This window comes from Lepidochelys olivacea (genome assembly GCF_965140295.1).
Source record: "Lepidochelys olivacea isolate rLepOli2 genome assembly, chromosome: 7".
Lineage (NCBI taxonomy): Eukaryota > Metazoa > Chordata > Testudines > Cheloniidae > Lepidochelys > Lepidochelys olivacea.
Window position 1 is genome coordinate 78645306 of NC_140417.1, and position 24733 is coordinate 78670038.

A 24733-nucleotide genomic window follows, 5' to 3' on the forward strand; every position below is an offset into this window, starting at 1 on the left:
GTACTTTTCAAAAATTTCATCTAAAAAATGTCCTGTCAATTAACCTGAAACTTTCCCACAAATTCTCCCACAGATGAAGACCAAACAAACAATTTCAAGTGTATTTTTTTCCCTGCAGAAATTAGAAAGGTGTATCAGCATTCGGTTTATATTGAAACTTGTAATTACTGCCATGCTTCAATTATATGCTAGTAAAAGGAAGTTAACTGGATTGAAAGAGTTGCACAATAGTTAATAGTGTTTTGACCATTATTTGACATTTGGAGAAATAACGAAGTTACTTTGAGTATTTCTGAGTCCTTGCATAGTAATCTTGGATAGCAATTTCTATCAATCAGTTTGTGTTATTTATTTCTGTTCATTATGATGGTCACTGATAATGAAATCAAATCTAATTTAAGCATGAACTTACATGTATCTATCTGTGAACAGAGGTATTTTACCTGATGAAGGGCTCCTGCTGGTAAAATAATAGCATCACCAAGGAACTGAATAATAGTGCAGGTTTTTACTCCATATTCTTCAAGAAGTCTTTGGCGAAGTTTTTTGTTCACATACCAACTCTGGTCACGTATTGGATCATGCTCTGGTAAAACTTCTAGACCCTGTTCTTTTGCAATCTGTAATACAGGTGAGACACTAGATCATTTTTTAAAAAAAGGAAACCTATGTTGGTTGGTCCAAAATTTACCTACCTAAAAAGCAACAGGAATTTGTTTCAATATCCACATGAGAATTTTGGCTAGTATTTTAAAAGAATTTTAAGGGAATTAATAAAGATAAGGTAGATGAGGTAATATCTTCTTATTGAAACAACTTCTTTTGGTGGAAGGGACAAACTTTTGAGCTTATGGGAATTAGGCACCCAAATCCCTTTGAAGTAAAAGGATTCTGAAGGAATTCCACTCCAGAAGAGCAGTAGATGCCTTCTGACAAGTTTAGTAAAAAAAAAAAAATTAAGTATAAACATTTTTACCTACATGTTTCTCTTCTATCATTTGTTAGAAATGGGCTCACTTGCAAGAAAATAGTATCTTTATTTCATAACAGCTCATCTCCAGATTCCAAACTTTAAGAGATAATCTAGTTTGACAAAATTTCCACAGGATCCAATCATAACACCACAAACAAAATTATAACCTCAAGTCAAGAAAAAGCAGCACGTAAATTCACATGAAGAGTTTTTTCCCCACAAATAATTGTAAAGGAATTAAGAAAATATGACATAAGCAGAATGGTCTAAAAATATTTCTAATGAGACATGAGTGGATTTTTAAATGCAACCACCACTACCACAACAAGCAGTTCCTCCCTATGCTAGGCACACAAAACAAACACTTGTCTTAACTAGCCACTAATTACTAAATAATAGTGAGAGATGGGGGAAAAAAACCCTACATCTGTTGTCCATGTCTCAGGAAACAGGTTTAGTTTTTTAATAAATATATGAATTTACTTGTAAAATATACTTTATGTTAGTTATTAACTACTTTATGTAAAAGGGAAAATTTTCCTTATCTATTAATTTTCTTTCTGCAAGATCTTTTGAGCCAGTCCAGGTGCTTGGATTATTGTTTCTCCCAACCAGCAGAATATTAAGATTTTTGACTTTACACCCTTACACATTAAGGGTCTAGCTATCTATGAGTCTTCAGCTGACTACCTCAAAAGCAGTACCAAACCAACAAGTTGAATGATGCTATTCTTTAGTGAAGTTTAACAAACAATTTTAGTAACAGCAGGAATCTGAACATATCAGCAATTTGGCATTGAAACCGAGTAAAGGAAACAGGCATCCAAGTCATACAGGGCAAGAAGTCTGGACTGGTATAGAAGATCTTAAAGAAAGGAAATGAACAGGTAAAGAAAATTTCCCATTCTTTCTTCAATCTTTTATGCCAGTCCAGACAACTGGGACCTCTCACCTCTCAAGACAGTTAATTATTGTAATACAGGTGGGATCATCACCCATTGCTTACAGGAGAGGTGGGGAGGGGGTGTCATCCAATTGAGACCACATCCATCAAACCTTAGAATGCCAGTATAATTGTTGCGTGTACTCTAATGGAACTGGCACTCAACTCCAAGATTAGACCAATATACAGGAAACAGGAAGGCTGGCACTGGGGCCTCAATCATCTCTATCCACACTTTGTCACACCAGCTCACAAAGATTCTCCAACTTCGAGAGTTCACTTTTAAAGTTGATGGCTTCTTTGGCTGTAACAGAGAGATTTTATCTGATAAAGCCCTCTTTCTTTGGACTGGTGCACTTAACAGTAAGACAGAGGGGGTGGACGTGGACATGTTCACTAGTTTTTGGGTACCACGGCCTTTTCACCTAGATTGGAATAATCACTATGAAAACTCCTCTAGATCTGGCAATCTGCTGTGGGATACTGCCAGCATATACAGGTGAAGAATGTATACCAGCATGAAGGTTCAGGGAATTTCTATGGTATTCATTTCATGTGCCCCTGCCTCCTTGAATGTGCTGAAATAGTTTGGTTCTCTTCTACTTTCTCTAAATGCCATGAGATCTCATCTCAGGCCTGCCCCACCTTTTGCAAAGACAGAAAAACCTGGGGATTTAACTCCCCATCTCCTTGATTCAGTAGCACTCTGCTCATTCTATCAGCTGTGTTCATCTTTCTTGCAGTCTGGACTGCTGAAAGACAAATGTTCTTCTGGGCTCAAGTAATCAAAAGTCAGACCTTCTTGTGCCTCCCTGGTGAATGAGGTATACCATGTTATTGCCCAGCTGAATTCTTACTGCTAAGTTGCTTGCTTTTCCTACATGTAAACAAAACCTAATTTCACCACCTTGGTCTCCAGCTTGTTAATATATTATTACTTTTCAACCAGAGACCACTTACTCTGGCATCTGTGGTTTGATTGTTCCACACTAGAGAATGCAGAAGACATCCTTTGTTGAAATTTTCCTCAGCTAGTCATCACCCTACTGCAGAGGTCTCCAAACTGTGGGGCGTGCCCTGCTGGGGGCATGGAGGAACATTCAGGTGGCATGGCTTTGGCCTGGGCCAGCCCTCATGGGAGGCGGGGAGGGAGCGCCACCAGCTCCACGTCTGGGGCCCTGGCTACTGGCCTTGCCTCTGCCCCTAGCTGTGGCCCCAGCCTTGGGGGGATGCGGATGGGGGCTCTCCCAAAGCCACAGCCCCACTTCTGACCGGGGGAAGGGGGCACGGAGGGGGAGGGCGTAGACAGGGTAAGGGAGGGGGGTATGAGGTAAAAAGTTTGGGCACCACTGCCCTAGTGTAACCTGGACATTTCAAGATAATTTTTCAACTCTGCTTTCCATTGCAACAGAAAAACATACTGAAGACAGTCCATGAAAAAAAGTGAGGTTCCTAGACCCACTGCCATTGGCCACAGAGCTCCTTGGCAGAGAGACACTATGCTATTTGGTTGCTGAACTGAGGCTCTGACTTGGTTCTGCAAACTCGTTCATCATGTCCTGCATGAGAAAGACCCACTGTACCTAACTTGGTGTTGAATCTTGCTCCCAGATACTTTAGCTCCTGAAGCCTTAAAGGTTTGTTCTTAACTTGAGTTAGATAACTTGAGGTAAAAGATAATTTGAGTGAAGACTAAGTAACTTGTAGGTTTCACTAGTTAGCAGGTCAAGATAAAATCTAGCACCCCCCCCCCTTCGCCCCCAGTTTCTAACTCAACCTGCAAACTCATGTGAGAACTACAAACTGCCTTGTCTTAAGTATGACAAAGTAAAATCCCAGTGAACTTGAGTTAACTAACTCAAGTTGAGAACACAACTTTTAACCTAGTGAAGATGCACCCGTGTGGGACAGAGGAATGTTTCCATATTTATTTTTAACTCAGGACTCTTCAGGTAAATATAGACTCACATCATGGCTGAAACTTCTAACTCAACTTAAACCAGCCATTTATTCAAGTTTGGGAGGGTGTATGTGCACTCTCTTATTAGGGCCATGGGGGAATGTCAGGAATCATGGCCTGCAGCAGACCCAGTCTAGAAGCAGGGCCTGCAGCAGACCCAGTCTCTGGGCAATCTAATGAGCATAGCTGGCCTGTAGTAGGCTGCCTGATTAGCTACACTGCCTGAATTGCTGGAGGAGTCAGCTGACCAGCTCTTAAGCCTAGCAGCAGCATTCGCACACAACTGCGATAGCTCCTTCACCTGCTTGTTTCCTGCCCTGCTCCGATGTTGCCTCCCTCCAGGTAACCCAGTTCTGGCCCTCAGCTCCAATTCCTGACTTCTTACTTCAGCTCTGAAACCTGGCTTTGGGATCTGGCCTTGGGCTCTGATTCCTGGCTACTGATTTCTGTTCTAACCACTTGCCAGGACTCCTGCTCTGACCATTCGGCTTGACTCCCATTCTAACCACTAGGCATGACTACCCACATCCCAGCCACATGATAGGGAGAGCTTGGTACTAAAATTGCTGGTCTGTGTCAACAAATCACAGATACATCTGCTGAAACTACAACATTAATGAATGCAGGTATGAATCCTGAAAACCCAGGGAGAATAAGAATACACCAGAGTTCATTTCTTGAATAAATGACTTTAGTCAAGATTCTCGAGAAGAAACTGGTCTTTTGTAAGCCCAGAACTAGACACAGATGCCCTATTTTTTTAGGAACAGTGAAACAGATGGATCATATCTCTGTGTCCTTCTGATCTTTCAGAACAATAGACATGACCTGTATCTTATGTAGAAAATAGAAGGCCTCAAGTACTTTGTTGGTTGATCAGTCAGGGCAAAAGAAATAAGTTGTGAGAGGATCTTGCATCAAACTCAATCACATATCCATAAGTTACCATGTCCAGCATCCATTGATTGGATGTCATGTGGGCACAAATGGGGAAGAAACTCCTTCGCCTTGCTCTGATGCTGAGACTGCACCTGGACCATTGTACTTTAAGGCTGTCTGTTTAAAATTTGAAGGGACTCCCTGGTGTCTATCATCTCTTTGATAATGAAAGCAGCTAACCCATCTGAAGCTTGCCTTCTTTTTGAAGTGGCATCATGCCCTTCCTTCTGGACGGTAGTTCTAGTTCCCTGGATATGCCCCTTTTGGACTGTGATCCTGATGTCCATATCTGGGCCTCTCGTGGGGCAGAATCTGGATCTCTGAAGCAGCCAAGGAATTCTGGATCTTCTCTAACACATCCCTGAAAAAAACTCCTTTGAATGGCAGGGCCTCTAGTCTGATATTGGAAGGAAAAAATGGCTGTCTATTGTTTTAGCCACAATGCACTCTTGCCTGCCACTAAAGTGGTCATGGCTACACAAATTGACTGGATTATGTCATATGTAGATTTTCATATGAATGAGAGAATTGAGCCTGGCAACAGGAGCATCTTGGCAAATTCTGAATCCTCATCTTTGGACTCTGGAGATCTCTGCTAAGTTTCTCTAGCTCCCTATCCACCACTTGAGCGGCATACACTATGTATATTGAAGCTTCCTGTAATATATCTGCAACCTCAGAAAGTCTGTTCAGGAATGCTCCATTTTTTTCTGTTAAGCAGGATCCTCTTCCTACCGAAATCATTATCCTTTTTGCCAGCCCAGAGATGGCAACATCCACCCCTCAGGCAGTGGCAGTGGGCAGTTCTATATCTGATGCTCTGAGAGGCTAAAGCACCTTTAATGCCAGGACAGAAGCCAGTTTCCTGTGCAGGATCACCACTCACTGCTGATCTTTTCTTTGACATGAGGGAGGATTAACAGCACCTGTAGGTCTCTATAATAGCATATATAAGATCCCTGACAAATGAATCCTTCTCCTTAAATATGCAGAGTTTGGCCTTCCCTTTAGATAGGGAGTCCAGAATGATCTGGTCCTCTACAGCCTCCCTTTTTCAACCTCACCCACTGTTTCCTCCTACTCATCTCTATTACGCCACTGATAGTCACCATCCTCCTTGGGTAGGGCATCACATACTGGTGAGTGTCTGGCTGGGCTGATATTCTCTAAGTGGTACTCAGTCTTTATTTCCAGTCTATGATGGGGAGCATGCTTTGTGTTCCCTTCATCTCTCTCTCTCTCCTTGCTCTTAAAGTTTTGAGAAGACCGTTCAAAAACTTGATTAAGTCTAAACTGTAGTTTCTAGAATGGGCAGGTTGGGGCCCACTCCTAGAATAGGAAGAGAAAGTTGGAAATTAGGTCCTGCTCCTAGCGATAGCTGGAGAGGTTTCCATTCCAAAATGTCTATATACAATGAGGGGGGACCTATTTGCAATGTGAACTAAACTTGGTCAATGAGAGCATATGGCCTCCTTTACTTTGTTCTCCCTTCTCTACTCAGGAGGAGCCTAGAAGATGGTTGAGCTCTTTGCCCCCTATTCTACTCTTCCTTCTCCTCAGAGAACTTGAGGGTTCTGATCAGACCAGCTTTGGTGAGAATCTGCAGGCAGCACACCAGCAGGCTAGGAGTCTTTGAGCCCCTTGGCATTTTCCAGGGTAGCTGGTGCGCTGCATTTTAAAAGAGCAGCCAGAAAAGCTGAATTAACTTTTCCTCTCTGCTCCCAGACCACTCTGGGACCAGTTCTCAGGGTTACTACTGCTGAGTACTCCCTGCACTTTCCTTGCTTTCTGTTCGAATGGAGGGAGAATTTTCTCATGGAACACCTTTGCTGCTTTTGCCCCCTGGAGAGGGAGGGAGGAAAGGGCTTTGAGTCCCAGGTTGGCTTGAGCTGCATATCATGCTAGAGGTTGATGATTGCCAAGGCTTGAGAACAGCTCCTGCTATGTTATCTGTCCCTCCTTAAATTGCACTTAACCTCTACCTCCTTCCCTTGTCCTGGAGCTATTGCCCTGGAGTGGGGCTGCTGAGTTCAAGGGGTATTCATTTGGCTAGATACCCCTGAATCCCCTTCTACCCTACTGGGGTCAAAACTCTTGTGTGTGGGTGTGGAAAATGGGTTTCTTTATGGATCTTCTTACTTTATCAGGACTCCCTGAGAGAAGAATCCTTCCCTAACTCATCCCTTCTGAATCTGAAGCTTTTCTGCTCTTCAGACAGAAAGATCTGTCAATGCTAAATTGAGTTGGAGCCTGGCAACAACTGAAGGCTGAGATGACTACAACCTTGTGTGTGAGGGTATGATATCATCAAAAGTCTTTGTGTTCTGTCTCCATTGATTGGTTGAGAGAAACTGTACCTAAACCATTTGGACTGGTATAGAAGTTCAGAGAAGTTTGTTTGTTCACCAAGAATATCCCATGCAGCAACGGATGCTTAGGGAATGGGGCATTTCAAACAAGGTATCTGCAGTATGTTTTCTTTTTTTAAAGATATAATAGTAATTTTGAAAAGTCTGATTATTCAGGTCTATAAAATAAATATCTATTTGATATAATTCTAACCTTTTGCAGAAATTCTCTTATCTTGTCAACATCTTTGCCAGCATAAATGTGCCACAAAGCCCCAGGTAATTCACTTGAGTCTTTCAATCTTTTCCTTAAAAGGTCATCCAAATCTTCTTCTTCAAACTTCTTTAAAACTCCTAAGAATTGACAAATAGACACTCAAACCAGGCAGTGGAAAGCGGAAATATTTCTTCTTTTCTTTTTACACTTCCTGTGGCAGACTGACTAAATAATGAGACTATTACATTTTCTAAATACTACAGAAAACCCTCAGAAACTATTTTTTATTCACCTATTTTGTGTAATTAGAAAACAAAACATAAATTGTGTAAAAACCTTTAAAACAATTTACACTCAGATATGAATCTAATTTAACATTGTTAAAATCTGATGGAAATAATTCTTTTTGAAATAAGAGAACATTGCTGTAATCAAAATATTTAAAATTCAGTCTTAGGGAACCAACAAAAACAATTTTGAGTCCATTCTTCTGCACAGTAAGTCAAGAATCTCTTGTCTATTTCTACAGCTATGCTGGTGCACATAAAAGTAAATAAAGCAAAATTAAAGGTAGTCTTATTTCAGCTCCACTATACCACTTCAGACTCTCTGGCCCAGAATGTAGTTGTTTAGCGCTAAACTCAACACAGCAAACACCGTGATGGGGGATTCAGGGTGACCCTGAGGTGTTTGGTAACCATCACACTGGAGCTGCTGTAAGAGCTAGTGGTGCTTCATAAGGGAATTCTTTATCCTGCTGTGCATTTGCTCTGCCATCACCGGTACAAACAGGGACATTAATATGTAGGCAATGGCAAGAAAGAGGTAAAGAGTACGACAAAGAAAGTGATCATTTTTAAGCCACAGTATATTTAGGTACAAGAATTCACTGTGTATAAATTACCTCTGTGAGCAATATGCATGCAGTTAAAGGTATGTTTCATTTATACATTACAAATATTTTAAAACAATGAATTAAACTTCATGTGTCAATTTAAAAAGTGCCTATCAAAATACTTACCCAAACTTTTAAGTGAGTTGTTATTCAATCTATTTCTGTATAATACAAATCAACTTTTTTTTACCTGCTTTTGAGAGTACTCCATTTCCTTTTGCTATGCCCACATAGGCAAGGATGTTCACTACATCAGAAACTTCAACATGGAGATTTGTAGTTCCTATATCTTGATCTTTAGCAGCAGCCACACCTATAGTACAAGGTAAGAGTTTCAGATAGGGCTTCGATTTATTTCAGTACATATTTCTCTTCACACTCATTCTTGTAAAAATAACTTTAGTTCAGAACAGAGCACAAGACTGGAAATAAAACAACCTTAGGTTTGTTCCCAGCCTTGGTACTGAGTGGGTGTTTGATCTTAGGCAAGTCACCAGGAGCGTATCCCCATTTTTTACATATGGGAACAATAATGCTTACCTACCTTTGTGACACACTTTTAGATCTACAGATGAAAAACACCTACATAGTACAAAGTAGAATTATTACTGAACATCACTCAGAAGGTTAGACAAATTTGTATGTGCCCAAATATGCTATACTTTCTCTTTAAAATATTCTGGTTTATGAATTTAGGATGTATTTTCCACAATCTGTGTAAAAAAAATCTTCAAAAGTTTTACTTCAAACAATGTTCTTTTAAGTTTGCTTTGTCCAGGCAACAGTTCCTATGTAATAAGTTTGTCAAAACAAAACTAATTTTAACCAGAATAATCAAAGGCATTTCCTGGTAATGATAATTTTCCTGAAAAATTTAAACTTTATACTCAAGTATTTCACTATTAGAATACTTAATTTAAAAAAATCTGGTCTCTCCCCCACTCTTATTCTCACAATGAACCGCTGTACTCCTGTCCCTCAAAATAAAAAAAAACTTCTTAAGCAGGGAAGAAACTTGTAAAATTTCAGTCCAAAAGGTGAAAAATGAGTAGTTATAAGTATCTGAAAACAAGGTTTTAGAACAAAAAGTCCTACAAAAACTTGAAATAGGGGTGTCATGAATGTTTCACCTATAATACCTCAAACATCTTTTGATTGCTACCTTTAATACACATTTCAAGAGACTCAAATCCACTTTTAATCAAAGCCTTCATGCAATAAGTCATAACTTACCCTCTTGTAATATTAATATAATTTGAAAAATGGATAGAAAAAAATTAATTTCCAAGAGAATGGAAAGTGTCTTACCAATAATATCCTTTCTTCTAGCTGCGTCTCCCACAACTCAGGATGTTTGGGTTGCTCCCCTCCCCTCTGCAGCTCATAGAAGTAGATCCACATTTAGGTGCTTTGCACACTGGCCATGCCCCCTCTGCTCATACTTGCTGCCGGATGAGTTATTTCAAAGTTGTAAAACTTGCACAACACTATTAACAAATACTCCTGAGCTAATGAAATAACTATGTACATTAGGCAAAAAAAAAAAAGATTGTATGGTGGTGATCCGACTTTTGACTCATGAGTTATCTAGGGTGGGGAGAATTGTTGGAGATACTGCTAGCAGAATGGAAATTAACAGTAAGAAATTTTCCATTCTGCAGCCCAGCATCACCTACAGTTCTGGACATCTGGGAAGTAATGAACAATGGAACAGATGTAGGGAAGGTTATGAAAAAAGTTAGTAGGTAAGGAAAGAAGAAAGTATCCCTCCATTTTTGGTAAAAAAACAACATTATTTCTGGGCCACTGCCTGCAGCACATTCCTGCCGAAGGCAGCTTCTGCGGAGGACAAGAAGTCCATCTTATAGTGCTTAACGAAGGCCTGGTCTACATGATGGGGTTAGGTCGAATTCAGCTGCATTAGGTTGATTTAAAAATGACTGCATCCACACAACCAACCCCGTTCCATTGACCTAAAGCGCTCTTAAAAACCACTTCTGTACTCCTCCCTGACGAGGAGAGTAGTGCTAAAATCGACCTTGCTGGGTTGAATTTGGGGTAGTGCAGACGCAAATCGATGGTACTGGCCTCCGGGAGCCATCCCAGAATGCTTCATTGTGACTGCTCTGGACAGCACTTTGAACTCCGATGCACTAGCCAGGTACACAGGAAAAACCCCAGGGAACTTCTGAAATTCATTTCCTGTTTGGTCAGCGTGGCGAACTCAGCAGCACAGGTGACCATTCAGTTCACCCAGAATTGTAGAGTGGAGAATATTTCTACGCTCCCCATATCATCTCCATCCCTGAGGTTATTGCAGATTAGAAGGCGAAAAAAAACCCACACTCGCAATGACACGTTTTCTGAGCTCATGGGCTCCCGCACTGATAGGGCACAGCTTAATGCATGGAGGCATTCAGTTGCAGAGGCCAGGAAAGAATTCAGTGAGAGCGAAGAGCGGAGGCAGGACGCAATGCTGAGGCTAATGGGGGAGCAAATGGACATAATGAACCATCTGTTGGGGGAGCAAACGGACATGATGAAATGTCTGTTGGAGCTGCAGGAAAGCCAACAAGAGCACAGAGCCCCGCTGCATCCACTGTATAACTGCCTGCCCTCCTCCCCAAGTTCCATATCTGCCTTGTTAGTGTGACTACAATAAACAATGTGGCCTTGTCCTTCCCTCCTCCCCCACCCCACCCAGGCTACCTTGTCCATTATTTCTCTCTTTTTTTTTTTTTACATTAAGAAAGAAAGAATACATGGTTTCAAAACAATAGTTACTTTATTTCGAAGGAGGGAGGGTGGTTGTCTTACAGGGAATTAAAATCAACAAAGGGGGCGGGTTTGCATCAAGGAGAAACACACACAACTATCACACCGAAGCCTGGCCACTCATGAAACTGGTTTTCAAAGCCGCTATGATGCGCTGTGAGCCTTGCTGTGCTCTTCTAATCGCCCTAGTGTCTGACTGCTCAAAATCGGACGCCAGGCGATTTGCCTCAGCCTCTCACCCCGCCATAAATGTCTCCCCCTGACTCTCACAGATATTATGGAGCACACAGCAAGCAGCAATAACAATGGGAATGTTGGTTGCACTGAGGTCTGACCTAGTCAGCAAAGAGCACCAGCGAGCTTTTAAATGTCCAAAGGCACATTCTACCACCATTCTGCACTTGCTCAGCCTATAGTTGATTTTGGAATTGGGGAGCTCATGTGGGGGAAGATAGGCAGTTACCTGTTCTGTAACTGGCGTTCTTCAAGATGTGTTGCTCAGGTGTATTCCACAGTAGGTGTGCATGCTTGCCACATGCACTGGTGCCGGAAGTTTTTCCCTTAGCAGTACCCATATGGGGGGAGCACCGCTGCAACTCCTGGAGTGGCGCCTTTATCACGCTATAAAGGGAGCTGCGCACTCCCCCCACCCTCAGTTCCTTCTTGCTGGACAACTCCAACAGAGGGGAAGGAGGGCGGGATGTGGAATACACCTGAGCAACACAACTCAAGGAACACCAGTTATGGGACAGGTAACCGTCCTTTCTTCTTTGAGTGATTGCTCATGTGTATTCCACAGTAGGTGACTCCAAATTATATCTGTTGGAGGTGGGTAAGAGTTTATGAGTTCCTGGGACGCACTACCGCCCTGCCCAACTCGGTGTCATCTCTAGTTTGGGAGACGATTGCATAAGGTGAAGTAAACATGTGGACTGAGGACCAAGTGGCAGCCCTACATATGTCTTGGATAGGGACATGGGCTACATAGGCTGCCGCCGAGGCCTGAGCTTTCATAGAGTGCACCCTGACGATCGGTGGTGGGGAAACCCCTGCCAGATTGTAGCATGTGCGTATGCATGGGGTAATCCAGCGAGAAAGGCGCTGGGTGGAAATGGGTTGCCCCTTCATACGCTCAGCCGAGGCAATAAACAGTTGCGAGGATTTCCGGAAGGGCGTGGTCCGATCCAGATAAAAGGCCAGCGCTCTACGCACATTGAGCGTGTGAAGGCGGTGTTCCTTGTTGGAGGAATGGGGCTTAGGACAGAGCACTGGAAGAAAAATGTCCTGCTCCATATGGAAGGCGGAGAGCACTTTCAGGAGGAATGTGGGATGTGAGCGAAACTGGACTTTATCCCTGTGGAAGACCGTATATGGGGGTTCCGAGGACAAGGCCCTGAGTGCCAAGACACATTGGGTCGACGGGATTGCTACAAGGAATGCTACTTTCCGTGAGAGGTAAGACCAGGAACATGTGGCCAGAGGTTCAAAGGGGGGTCCCGTGAGACAGGACAACACCCATTGTGGTACGGGGGAATCTAGCATACGGGAATGAACGGTCTAGGCCTCTAATCTAATCTAGGCTTGAAATCTAAAAAGGCCCACACATTTCCCAGAGTCACTACCCCTGATAACAGAACGTCAACGATTGCACTGGCTACTTGGATCACAGCAGCCCCGACAGTAGACTTGCCCACAACAGCAGTGGTGATGGTGAGCTGAGTGGGCTCCATGCTTGCCGTGGTATGGCATCTGCATGGGTAACCCAAGAAAAGAGGCATGAAATGATTGTGGGGAGAGATTGGGATGGGATAGATAGCTCAGTGGTTTGAGCATTGGCCTGCTAATCCCAGGGTTGTGAGTTCAATCTTTGAGGGGGCCATTTAGGGATCTGGGGCAACTATGGAGGATTGGTCCTGCTTTGAGCAGGGGGTTGGACTAGATGACCTCCTGAGGTCCCTTCCAACCCTGATATTCTATGATTCTATGATTGTCTGCCTTTGCTTTCACGGAGGGAGGGGCGACTGACGACATGTACCCAAAACCACTCATGACAATGTTTTTGCCCCATCAGGCATTGGGATCTTAACCCAGAATTCCAATGGGCAGCAGAGACTGCGGGAACTGTGGGATAGCTACCCACAGTGCACCGCTCCGTAAGTCGATGCTAGCCATGATAGTGAGGACGCACTTCGCCAACTTAATGCGCTTAGTGGGGACGTATGCAATAGACTGTAAAAAATCAATTTCTAAAAATCGACTTCTATAAAATCAACCTAATTTCATAGTGTACACATACCCAAAGGTATTAGCTGTAGACCAAGTGGCTGCTTTGCAAATTTCCAAAGTGGACGCACTTGCTCATTCTGCCCACAAGGTGGTACAAAATCTTATGGAGTGTGCTTTATCCCTTCTGGAACAGGAACCACTGATGCTTGGTAGGCTTCCACAATGCATAGTTTAATCCAACTAGCAATGGAGAACATGGAAACTCTGAGTCCCTGGCATTTTGGATGGAAGGACATGAAGAGAGAGCCCAATCGCCTTGTGATTCTATACATCTAAGATAGGTATAAGCAGAACTTTGAAAATCTAAGGTGTGCCATATTTTTTCAGTTGGATGCTGTGTTTTTTGACAAAACGAAGGAAGCACAACCTCTTGGGAAATGTGGAAGGAGGAATATATCTTAGGAAGAAAGGATTTGTCCTGAGCTCTGCCTTGTCCTCATGGAACACACAGTAAGACTCTTGTATAGAAAAGGCTGCCTGCTCCGGCACTCACTTGGTGGACGTGACAGCTATTAAGAAACAAGTATTAATAGATAAGTAAAATGGCAACAGTGAAGGCAAAGACTCAGAGGGATAGTTTGTCAAAGCCCTCTACACTTGAGGTAGGTCCCATGTTGAAAATAGCAGCTTGACTGCAGGTCTAGCTAATTGGACTGCTCAAAGGAATCTTGTTATCTGGGAGGGAGCCAGAGGATCCTGTGAACATCCTGCTACTAAGAACAGACACTTGATGTGCAATGGTATTGGGCTGAAGACCTCTTTCTCCTTGGGGAAAACCCAAAATGGCTGGAATTCCTGGATTTCTGGGATTTGCACTGTGCTCTTGGCACCAGTTGTTGAATCTGGACCAGACTGAGGAGTATGCCTTTAGTGTTGATACTTTTCTAAATGAAAGCAATGTCTTAATGGCTCTGGAGGACAGACCAAGATCTTTTAGAGCTTCCTTTTTAATAGACAGGCTGTTAGTTGAGGCCGCTCCCAGTCCAGATGAAGAAGAGGACTTTATGAGAGAATGTCCAGTCTCCATGTAAGTTGGAAAGGAGGCTCCAGTTTCAGCAATATCAGGTTTGAACCCCAAGGTCTCCTCTGCCAATGTGGTGTTATCAGTATTATCACTGCCTGTTCTTGTTTTATTTTCTGGACCACCCTCCCCAGTTGTGGAAAGGGTAGAAACACGTAGAATAGATTCAGCAGCCAACTGTGGGACAAGCGCCATGGATCTGGGGTCTGACTCCCTGGTGAAGTATTACGGGCTCTGAGTTCATATGATTCATCAATGGGTCAGTTGAATGGAGGCCAAACATCTGAACTCTGAGATCAGAAACCTCCTATTCAGACACCACTCTGAGTTGACAACCATGAGCCCACTGAGCTAGCCTGCCTTTTGGTTCACATCCCCTTTTATGTGGAATGCTCTGAAGGAAAGGAGAAATTGCTCCACCCACCTCATTATTTCTACTGCTTTCGTGTGTAGTGCCAGGTTCCTCAGTTCCCCTTGGTTTAAATATGCAACTGCAATTGTGCTGTCTGACTGAATCAGGACATGGTTCTCCTCTACAGTGGTCTGGAACTACTGCAGAATCAGCTTGACCGCTCTCAGCTCTAGACGGTTTATGCCATGAGCCGTTTCCTTGGGGCTCCAGAGGCCCTGAGCTGTTTGGGTTTGCAAACGTGTTACCAAACTCTCCAGGCTGGAGTTGGTTGGAAAGCAGAAGAGCATCCTTTGTGGACAATGTCCTGAGCTCACATCCATTGTAGGGAGTTGAGCCCCTATACTGGAATCCATTCATGATATTTCATGTGTTCCAAGGAATGGTCCCACACTTTTAAGATGAAGGCTTGAACGCACCTGATGCATGACTGTGGCCATGGAGTGATCCTATATACACCACCAAAAGGCCTACCTGTTCAAGGCACAGTGCTATGGCATGTTTTCTGTGGCTCTGAAGCAGATAACATCTTGGATTTTCTGGAATCTTTCTAATGATGGGTAGAGCTTTCATAGTGAGGTGCCTATTTTCACCCCCCAGATGAGTAATTCTGGTGGATGGAATCAAACTTTTCTGGACATTGATAATGAAACTGAGCCAGCAGGAGCCACAACATCTGAACAAGGCTCTGTGAGCTGCTCACTCTGATGGAGCTCTGATCAGGATGTCATCCAGGTGGGCTCCCTGTGAGCTGCATCTGGCTATGATTGCCATCTTTGAAAAAACCCTGAGGGCTGAGAACAGACTGAACGGGAGTGCTGGGTACTGATTATGTTTCCTGACATAGGGAAACCTCAGAAGTCTGTGGTGGCACCTCCTAGATCAGGGGTGGACAAACTTTTTGGCCTGAGGGCCACATCTGGGTAGGGAAATTGTATGCAGTGCCATGAATATAGAGCTGGGACGGGGGGTTGGGGCACAGGAGGGAGTGCGGTGTGCAGGAAGGGGCTCGGGGCACAGGAAGGAGTGCGGTGTGCAGGAAGGGGCTCAGGGCAGGGAGTTGGGGTGCGGGGTGCAGGAAGGGTTTGGGCTCTGGCCTGGCACCGCTTACTTTGAGCGGCGCTAGGGTGGCAGCGGCGTGCAGAGGGGCTGAGGCAGGCTCCTTGACTGCCCTGGCCTTGCACCGTTCCCAGAAGTGTCCAGCATGTCTGGCAATGGCTCCTGGGGATGGGGTTCTGCCATGCACCACCCTCGCCTCGCCCAAAGCTCCCATTGGCTGTGGTTCCCCGTTCCCAACCAATGGGGAGCTGCAGGGGGCAGTGCCTGCAGGCAGTGCACAGAGCCCTCTACTCCCCCCCCCCCCGCACACACATACAGAGGCAGCAGGGACATGGTGCCGGCCACTTCCGGGAGCGGTGTGGGGCCAGGGCAAGCAGGGAGCCTGCCTTAGCCACGCTGCGCCATGGGGCTGGTAATCCTGCAAGCCGGACTGAAAGCCCTGACAGGCCGGATCCGGCCCATGGGCTGTAGTTTGCCCTCCCCTGTCCTAGATCCACTGAAGTCAGGAAGTCTCCCCGCACCAGGGACGACACAATAGAGGCCAGAGTCTCCATCCAAAATCTTGTTCTCTTCATTCACTTGCTGAGCCTTTTGAGGTCCAAAACGGCTTGGATACCCCCTGTGCGTTTCTGCAAAATGAAACAGATTGCATACAACCCTGAGAGGGAACACACTCTAGCATTCCCATATCTGAAAGATGAGATACTTCGTTCTGAATCATATTGTGCTTTAAGGGATTGCTGGAAATGGGAAACTGGATGAAGAATGGATGGGGTGGAGCCTGTAGCTTGAGGAAATATCCCTCGCTTACTATACCCCTGACTCACTTGTCTGTGGCCAATGTAAACCATTCCTCCAGGAAATGGGAAATTTTGTCCCCTAGTCTCAGTTCTGGGCAGAGTCTACATGCAATCTTTGTCAAAGTGGGTTTGCAAGGAGGCTGAGATCACTCTGGATTTCCCCTCAAACTCGGTTCTACTGTTTTCCTTTGGGGAATCTGTTGTCCCTTTGTTGGTAACTCTATGATGACAAACTAAAGGAGCACCTCTGAAAGGAGCACCTCTGTCTGAAGGCCAGTCTATATTCTTTTCTGAGGGCACTTACCAATGAAAGAAAGTTAATGTTTGGATTTTGCAGCACTGTTAACCACCATCTTATCCAGCTTTTTTCCAAAAAAGAGAGAGCCTGTGAACTTGGCCGAGCACAGGACCTGCTTAGAATGGGTAGTCACTTTCCAGGGTTGGAGCCATAAGTAGCATCTGGCTACAGATCTGGAAATCCTGGCTTGGACTGAGGACTTCATTACAGCCATTGAAGCATCAGCTACAAATGCTGTTTCTAGGAAGCCCTTCTTTAAAATGGAACCAATGTCAGGGTGATCTCTGTCATTAAGGGCTCTGAGATCTTCCATCCAGGAGAGAGACGCTTTTGCAAGGCAGGTAGCTATTAGGGATGCCCTGAGGGTGGCAGAGGCAGCCTTTTAGAGAGTGGCCTTCATCTTTCTACCCGGGGGCTTCTTCAGGCATATTTCCCCTTCTGAGGAAATAACCACCCTGCTCTGCCCTTGCTAGGAATGCTACAGCTGTGTCAGGTTGAATTTGAATCATGGAGACAACCTTACTGCACAGCCTGGAATTCCTCTTTTTCCAGACCTGTTTGGTTTCAGCCCTTGACAGCTCGTTTTCGGAAGAGGAGGAGGGGCAAGAGGTCAGAAGATTTGTACTTTCTGGATTTTCTCTGGTTTTTTCAGCTCTTTTTGGGCACGTTGGGAGTGTAGAAGCTCTGCTGTGGCTTTGGTGAAGCCTTTTGTGCCTAAAGCCGTCTCGATGGATCTCTCTCTCTGAAATCTCCCCTGCTGGGTTCCATTCTGGGGTGGGGGGACACATTTTCAGAGTCCTCAGTCAAACTGGGAGAGAGGGAGACTGATTAGCAGCCCTGCTTCTTTTCCCAGGGCACTCAGGACCCACTTTAAGACTTGTAGGGGTCTTGGGGGAGGGAACTTGTTGACCTCAAAGCCTCCATTCTTTGTTCTCCAGGGTCCCCTAGGTCTTACCCCGTAAGTTAACTGGCTGGAGTCCTCTTTACCTTTGGAGCCTCTCCCTGTTCTGCACTGGAGTTCCTGGTCCATTTTTCCCATGATAGAGTCACAGATGCTTTGGTGGGAAGGAGTCCCTAGATGCCTGTCCAACTCATAGCTCCAGGATGTAATGGAATGAGTGTCAGGTGTCTAGGCACAACTCACAATCTACTGAGCCGGGGGAAGGCTGCCTCATACATAGAGCACAGTTTAGATTTGATCCAGTGCTTTCTTGGCTGCTCTGCCATGCCTATATGGGGCAGAGGAGCCGGCAGGAAGATGCTGCAGTGGAGCTCAGGGTGATTTAAACCACTGTAGTGTTAACTAACCCAGGGAGGAGGAGATATCTGAAAAAGAGAAATCTGCTCACCACTTCCGGAAAAACTGGGTAAAAAATTGAAGAACTAGACAAATGAGGGTGGGAACAATTGACCTGTCAATTGCCTGCTGCTTCGGAGACAGAGAATCTGGCAGAGGGAGCATGGCCAGAGCGCCAAAACATTGATTTGCCTCCCTGAGGTGCAGAGTGGAGAGGAGCAGCCCAGATACCTAGAACTGTGGGAGACACTGGAGTGCAGAAAGACTGAGGGAAGCAAAGTCTATTTGAAACAGGTTTTTTGAGTCTTCAACATAAAATAAATATAGAGGCAGAAAAATTAAATGACTTGGGAGTTTATTAATAAGTGAAACTGATAGAAGCAATATTACTCTGTAGAGAATATCCACAACTGTATTAGAGAGGATAATAAAATACAATGTATAAGGAATACCCTCATGCTTCAGGGCATAAACCAATCATTAACAGAGAGATTAGAAGTGATTTCCTTTACGGTCTATCCATAATTCCTCACTAAATGACAACTGCACCTTGCTCTAAACCATCACATGCTAGCCATGGTCAGAGACAGGATACTGGATTAAAGGGAACACAGGCATGGAAGAGTATGGAAATTCCTGTATTCCTATGATATTAATAGTCACTTACCGTACGCACTGCATAATCTGGGTCCCAAATCTGGACGTACAAAAAACCCTGGTAAATGGGAAGCCAAGTTCAATTTTCCTTCTGGGTTACAATATTCTGGCAGTGGTAAACTTTTTAATAAGTCTTCATACCTAGAGAACAAAAGAACGAAGAATGTAATTGGATGCATATTATTTCTGACACACAAATAAAATCATCATAATGAATTTATGAATTTTAAATAAAGAAATACCTTGCAGGCATCATAGCCTTGAAGTCTTCACCAGAGGGCCAGTCTTTCAGTTTTAATATAACTGTTTCCCCACCTTTTATTTTTTGCCGTTCTGTAAACAATATACAAATTATTCAAAACTACACACATTTTAGGCTTTTTCTTTATACTGAACCGGTCGATACAACTGAACTTTCACTGCTCCATTCTGATCTCAGATATACACTGTATATTGTACCATATCTTTGAAAATTAATGCATGTGCTAAGCAACTAATTTTACAAGCTCCAAGATAAGACACATTTAAATAGCTGAGCTCAAAATTGGACATTTAATTTACTTTAAAATTCATAGAGTGATACAGAAAATATTATGGCATATACTGTATCTATGCCATCCTGCAAACGTACAAAATGCAAAGCCTCTGTACTCTCTAAACAGATTGGCTAAAATTTTTGTTTGAATTAAACATCTTCAAAACCTCAAAATCCATGGTTAAAGAGTATCCTTTGTTTGCCGCATATGTGGCTACAGTATTTATGATTATTGGAATAATATACTTGAAATAACATACTTGCAACTTCTTCAAAACCATCCCAGAATTCCTTGACATTGGTGTTTGAAATAATGCTGTCTTTGCAGTTTAGCAGATCAGCTTTGTGGTCTCCAAAATCTAGGCTAATTGACTCTGCCTTCCACAAGTTGATGTTCATCTTCTTGTGCACTCCAGACACTAACACAGGCTTAAAAATAAATAAAGAAATGGTAAAAGTCTAATACAAACTGCATTTCAAGATGGTGCTTTTTCAATTAAGCCAAAGCAAATAAATACATTCTAGTCTTGGGGTGAAGTCTTGGCCCCCTGAAGTCAATGGCAAAACTGCCATTGACTTCAATATGATCAGGATTTCATTGAGAATTTTTCTGTTGCCTAATCTTCAACACAATTTAGGAGAATCCTTCTTATTTGTTAATAGTAATTACAGAATTTGAATCAAATATCTACATTGACACTGAGAAAACTATTTGTGATGTGCCTTACAAACTTCTGAGCACAGTAATAAAATCTATTAAAAATATACCTTTCAATATGGGGAAAGGGCCAATATATGCTACATACCGATCCTACTAATTCACTCTCCAAAAGTTCAGATATCTGAGCAGTCAGATATTAAACAGTGAAATAGAACAAGCACAAGACTAAATTCATGTTCTGTAATAAAAGGTTCAATTATTTAAAATATATAAAACTTGTTGGGTACAGCGTCACACTTTCAGTTATCCTCAGCGCACATCACAATTCTTCTTCTCAAAGTGTCTGCGTTGTAACTGTTGTTAGAGAACGTTTTTTTCTAGTATCAGTGTAGATATTTGATTCAAAAACTGTAATTACTAATGAACTGAGAAAAAAACAGTTACCTACCTTTTCGTAACTGTTGTTCTTCAAGATGCATTGCTCACGTCCATTCCATTTTAGGAGTGCGTGTGCCCATGTGCACAGTTGTCAGAGATTTCTGCTTTAGTGTAGGGCCGCCTGTGCCGTCCTCTGGAGCCATGCTCCCACGCAGCGGTACATCAGGCGCTGCCTGCCCTGGCCCTCTCTGTTCCTTCTTGCCGACAACTCCGACAGGGGTAGAAGGGTGGGAAATGGAATGGACATGAGCAACACATGTTGAAGAACAACAGTTATGAAAAGGTAGGAAACCGTTTTTCTTCTTCAAGTGCTTGCTCATGTTAATTCCATTTTAGGTAACTTACAAGCAGTATGCACAGAGGTGGGCCTGGAGTTCACAGCTTAGTGGCTTGCAGTACTGCCCTACTGAAGCCAGCACCATCCTGGGCCTGCTGGGTCAGTGCATAGTGGGATATAAAGGTATGGACAGACGACCAAGGGACCACTCTACAGATGTCCTGAATAGGCACATGGGCCAGAAAGGCTGCTGAAGAGTCTTGTGCCCTGGTAGAGTGGGCGGTGACGATTGCCGGGGGTGGCACCTTAGCTTTGTCATAGCAGAAGTGAATGCAGGCAGTGATCCAAAGAGGAAATTCCTTGAGTGGATATAGGGCAACCTTTCATCTTGTCGACCACAGCAACAAAAAAGTGCGTCGACTTACAGAATGGCTTCATCCTGTCAATGTAGAAGGGCAGAGTCCTCCTGATGTGTAGGGCATGTAGCCTACGCTCCTCCTCTGACTTACTGGTCTTCTTTCCGAAGCCGCATAAGTAAATGTCCTGGCTTGAATGAAACTGAGAGACTACCTAGGGAAGAAAAGCCGAGTGTGGCCTTAGCTGGACCTTGTCCTCGTAGAAGACCGTGTACGGTGGCTCTGAGGTGAGCGCCCGAATCTTGGATACTCGGTGGGCTGACGTCACTGTGACCAGGAATGCTACCTTACAAGACAGGAGAAGGCGAGAGCAGGAAGCCAGAGGCTCGAAGGGAGGACCCGTGAGCTGCCACAGCACCAGATTCAAATCCCACTGTGGGACAGGGTCCCTGACTTGCAGGTGGAGGCACTCTAGGCCCTTAAGGAATCTGGCTGTGATATCCTGAGCAAAAACTGATCTGCCCTTGAACAGCAGGTGGAAGGCGGAGATGGCCAGTAGGTGGACCTTGACTGATGAGAGGGACAAGCCTTGGAGCTTGAGATGCAGGAGGCAGTCAAGAATAAGTTGCAGGCAGCCTGCTAGGGAAGAACACCTTTGTCTGCAATCCAGCAAGTGAACAATTTCTACTTGACCAGGTAGGTCACTCTGGTGGAGGGCTTCTTACTTCTCAACAGGATGCGCTGAACCCTATGCAGCAGCCAGGCCGTCAGATGTAACGCAGCCAGGTTGGGGAGCAAAAGACTGCCATGGTTCTGGGACAACGGGTCCAACCTGAGTGGTAGCTGGAACGGGGTTGCCACTGAAAGGTCCAGCAGACTGCTTAACCAGTGTTGGCGCGGCCATGCCGGTGCTATGAGGATGACCCTGATGACCCTCATCCTGTCCTGTTTGATCCTTGTGAAGACCTTGGCCAGCAACGGCACTGGAGGGAAGATGTCCATCAAAGCCCCCGACCACAGAAGCAGAAAGGCATCCGACAAGCATTCTCCGTCCATACCCCCAATCGAGCAGAAGACGTGGCATTTCCTGTTCTGCCTAGACGCGAACAGGTCCACCCACGGGAGTTCCCCACCTGCGGAAGTTGGAACTGACCAACTCCGGATGAAGGGACCATTTATGGTGAGACAAGAATGTCCTGCTGAGGTGATCTGCCAAAGTGTTCTTGGTCCCTGGAAGGTGAGCGGCCACAAGATGGATGTTGTGCTGCAGACAGACGTTCCAGAGCCAGAGGGCTTCCTGACAGAGGGCAGGCGACCTGGCTCTGCCTACCTGTTGATATTCAAGACCGTAGCCGTATTGTCCGTCAGGACCTGCACCACCCTATCTTGAATCTGAGGTAGAAAGGCTTGGCAGGCTAGTCGAACTGCCATGAGTTCCCTGACATTGGGGACGTAGACCGACGCTAGCCCTGCCTGAAGGGGTTTGAGGCAAAGATGTGTGCTGGACCACATAAGTACATGCTGCCATGTGGCCCAACAGTCTCAGGCACATGTGAGCAGTGGTGAGCTGGTGGGTCCGCAGGCCCGCAATGAGGTCTGCCATGGCCTGGAACCGAGTCTCAGGGAGGAAGGTCCTGGCCCGAGTGGAGTCAAGGACCGCTCCAATGAATTCTATTCATTGTACCGGGGTTAAGGTTGACTTTTTCTCATTTGTTATCAACACCAGATTGCAACAGGTGGAACATACCAGATCGCGATGCCTCCGCACCTGATCTGGGGACCGGCCGCTTATCAGTCATCAAGGTAGGGGTAATATTTGGACTCCTCGACATCTCAGGTAAGCGGCCACTGGCGCTATACACTTTGTGAACACTCTTGGGGTCGACAAGAGACCAAAGGGCATTGCCATGAACTGGAAATGGCACTGGCCCAACGTGAAGAGGAAGAAGTGTCAGTGGCCCAGGAAGATGGACATATGGAAGTATGCATCCTTTAAATCAAGGGTGACGTACCAATCTCCTGGATCCAGGGAGGGAATGATGGAGGCTAGAGAGACCATGCAAAACTTCAACTTCTTGAAGGACTTGTTGAGGCGACGCAGGTCTAGGATGGGTCTGAGGCCCCTCTTTGCCTTCGGAATTAGGAAGTAACGGGAGTAAAATCCTCTGCCTTCCATGTTCCGAGAAACCTTTTCCACTGGCTCAAGGTGCAGGACATTTTCAGCCTCCTGAACGAGGAGTTGCTCAGGAATCAGCCTGCAGCCTGACGAAACTGTATCGAGCACCCAGTGGTCCGAAGTGACATGGGACCAGGGCAACCGGAAAGGACAGAGGCAGTTGAGGAAAGGGAGGGTTGGATCCAGTACTGTCCCTTAGTGCATCCTCAAAATGACTGCTTCTGGCCTCCCTGACTTCTGGGAGGGTCAGGTTGGGCAGCCAGGTGGGAAGAGGACGGGTAGTGTCTCTTACGCCCCTTATCCTTGTCCTTCCTCATGCAGGAGCCAAACCTGAGAGCCCCACAAGACCTACACTGCGACTGAGGATGCAGCGGCAGAGGTCAGAACGGCTTCCTGACTGGCTGAGGGGCGTGCAAGCCCAGGGAGTGGAAGGTGGCTTGGGAGTCCTTGAGTCCATGGAGCCTACAGTCAGTCAGCTCAGAGAAGAGCCCCAAACTTTCAAATGTGAGGTCCTGGATCGTGGTCTGCATCTCCTGGGACAGCTCAGAAGCCTGCAATCAGGAGTTGCGTCTCATGGCCACCGCCGATGTGACCACCCTGGCAGCTGAATACATTCACATCCCATCTGGAGGACTCCCCGGACCATCGCCATGCCTTCACTCACCAACTCAGCGAACTCTTGGGCACGGTCCTGTGGGAGAGCCTCTTCCACCTTATTAAGAAAGTCCCATAGATTAAAGCTATAACCTCCCAGCAGGGCCTGGTGGTTAGAGACCCTAAAGTGTAAGCTGGCCATCCGATAAACTTTCCTGACAAACAGGTCTGCTTCTTCTGCCACTTCCTTGGCACCAGCGAGGGGGGATGCTGCTGGGCCGAGTCTGGTGCTGGCAGCGCACTGTGCACCAAAGCTGATGTACTGGGCATGGGATCTGGTGGAGGATTCCAACGCGGGGTGAAGAGCAGCCTCCATTAGGAGGGACTCAAGCGGATATCCTGCTCCTTTTGGGTGCGAGGGCGAAAGTTCTTGCAAATACAATATGCCCTTTCTGTGGCTTTCTCCAAGACACTTGAGACAACTGTCATGGGGATCACTTATCGGCATCGGCCTGCTGCATGACTTGAAGCTGGGAGAGTGGGGCATGCTCTGCTTGGGGCAAAGTCCCAACCAGGACTCTACTAACTTAACATTATGACTAACCACTATGAACTATATACAACAACGAACAGAATGAAGTCTATGAGGAAAAACCGCTACTGCTCTTGCGATGCAAGACAAGGCACTCCAACCAACCATCACGGGTGGTAAGAAGGAACTGAGAGGGTGCAGGGCTGGCGGCGCCTGATGTAACACCGCATGGGAGTGCCACTGCAGAGGGTGCTACAGCCAGCCCGACAGATACCGCTAAGGCAGAA

The 24733-nt window shown here is 45.2% G+C and overlaps 1 protein-coding gene across 2 annotated transcripts in view; it reads right to left on the minus strand.

Moving 5' to 3' along the window:
* Positions 1–24733, minus strand: part of JMJD1C (jumonji domain containing 1C) — a 303815-nt gene that overhangs the window by 10883 nt on the left and 268199 nt on the right. For both annotated transcript variants that reach the window (XR_014712455.1, XM_084634509.1), the window contains exons 19-24: positions 19673–19841; positions 19120–19210; positions 18888–19018; positions 8466–8588; positions 7378–7517; positions 444–620 (exon numbers count right to left, since the gene is read on the minus strand). Coding sequence is in view for 1 of the 2 variants with exons in the window: in XM_084634509.1 (XP_084490635.1) it covers positions 444–620; positions 7378–7517; positions 8466–8588; positions 18888–19018; positions 19120–19210; positions 19673–19841 (831 nt within the window). In the remaining variant the exon portion in view is untranslated. The remainder of the gene's footprint in view (positions 1–443; positions 621–7377; positions 7518–8465; positions 8589–18887; positions 19019–19119; positions 19211–19672; positions 19842–24733) is intronic.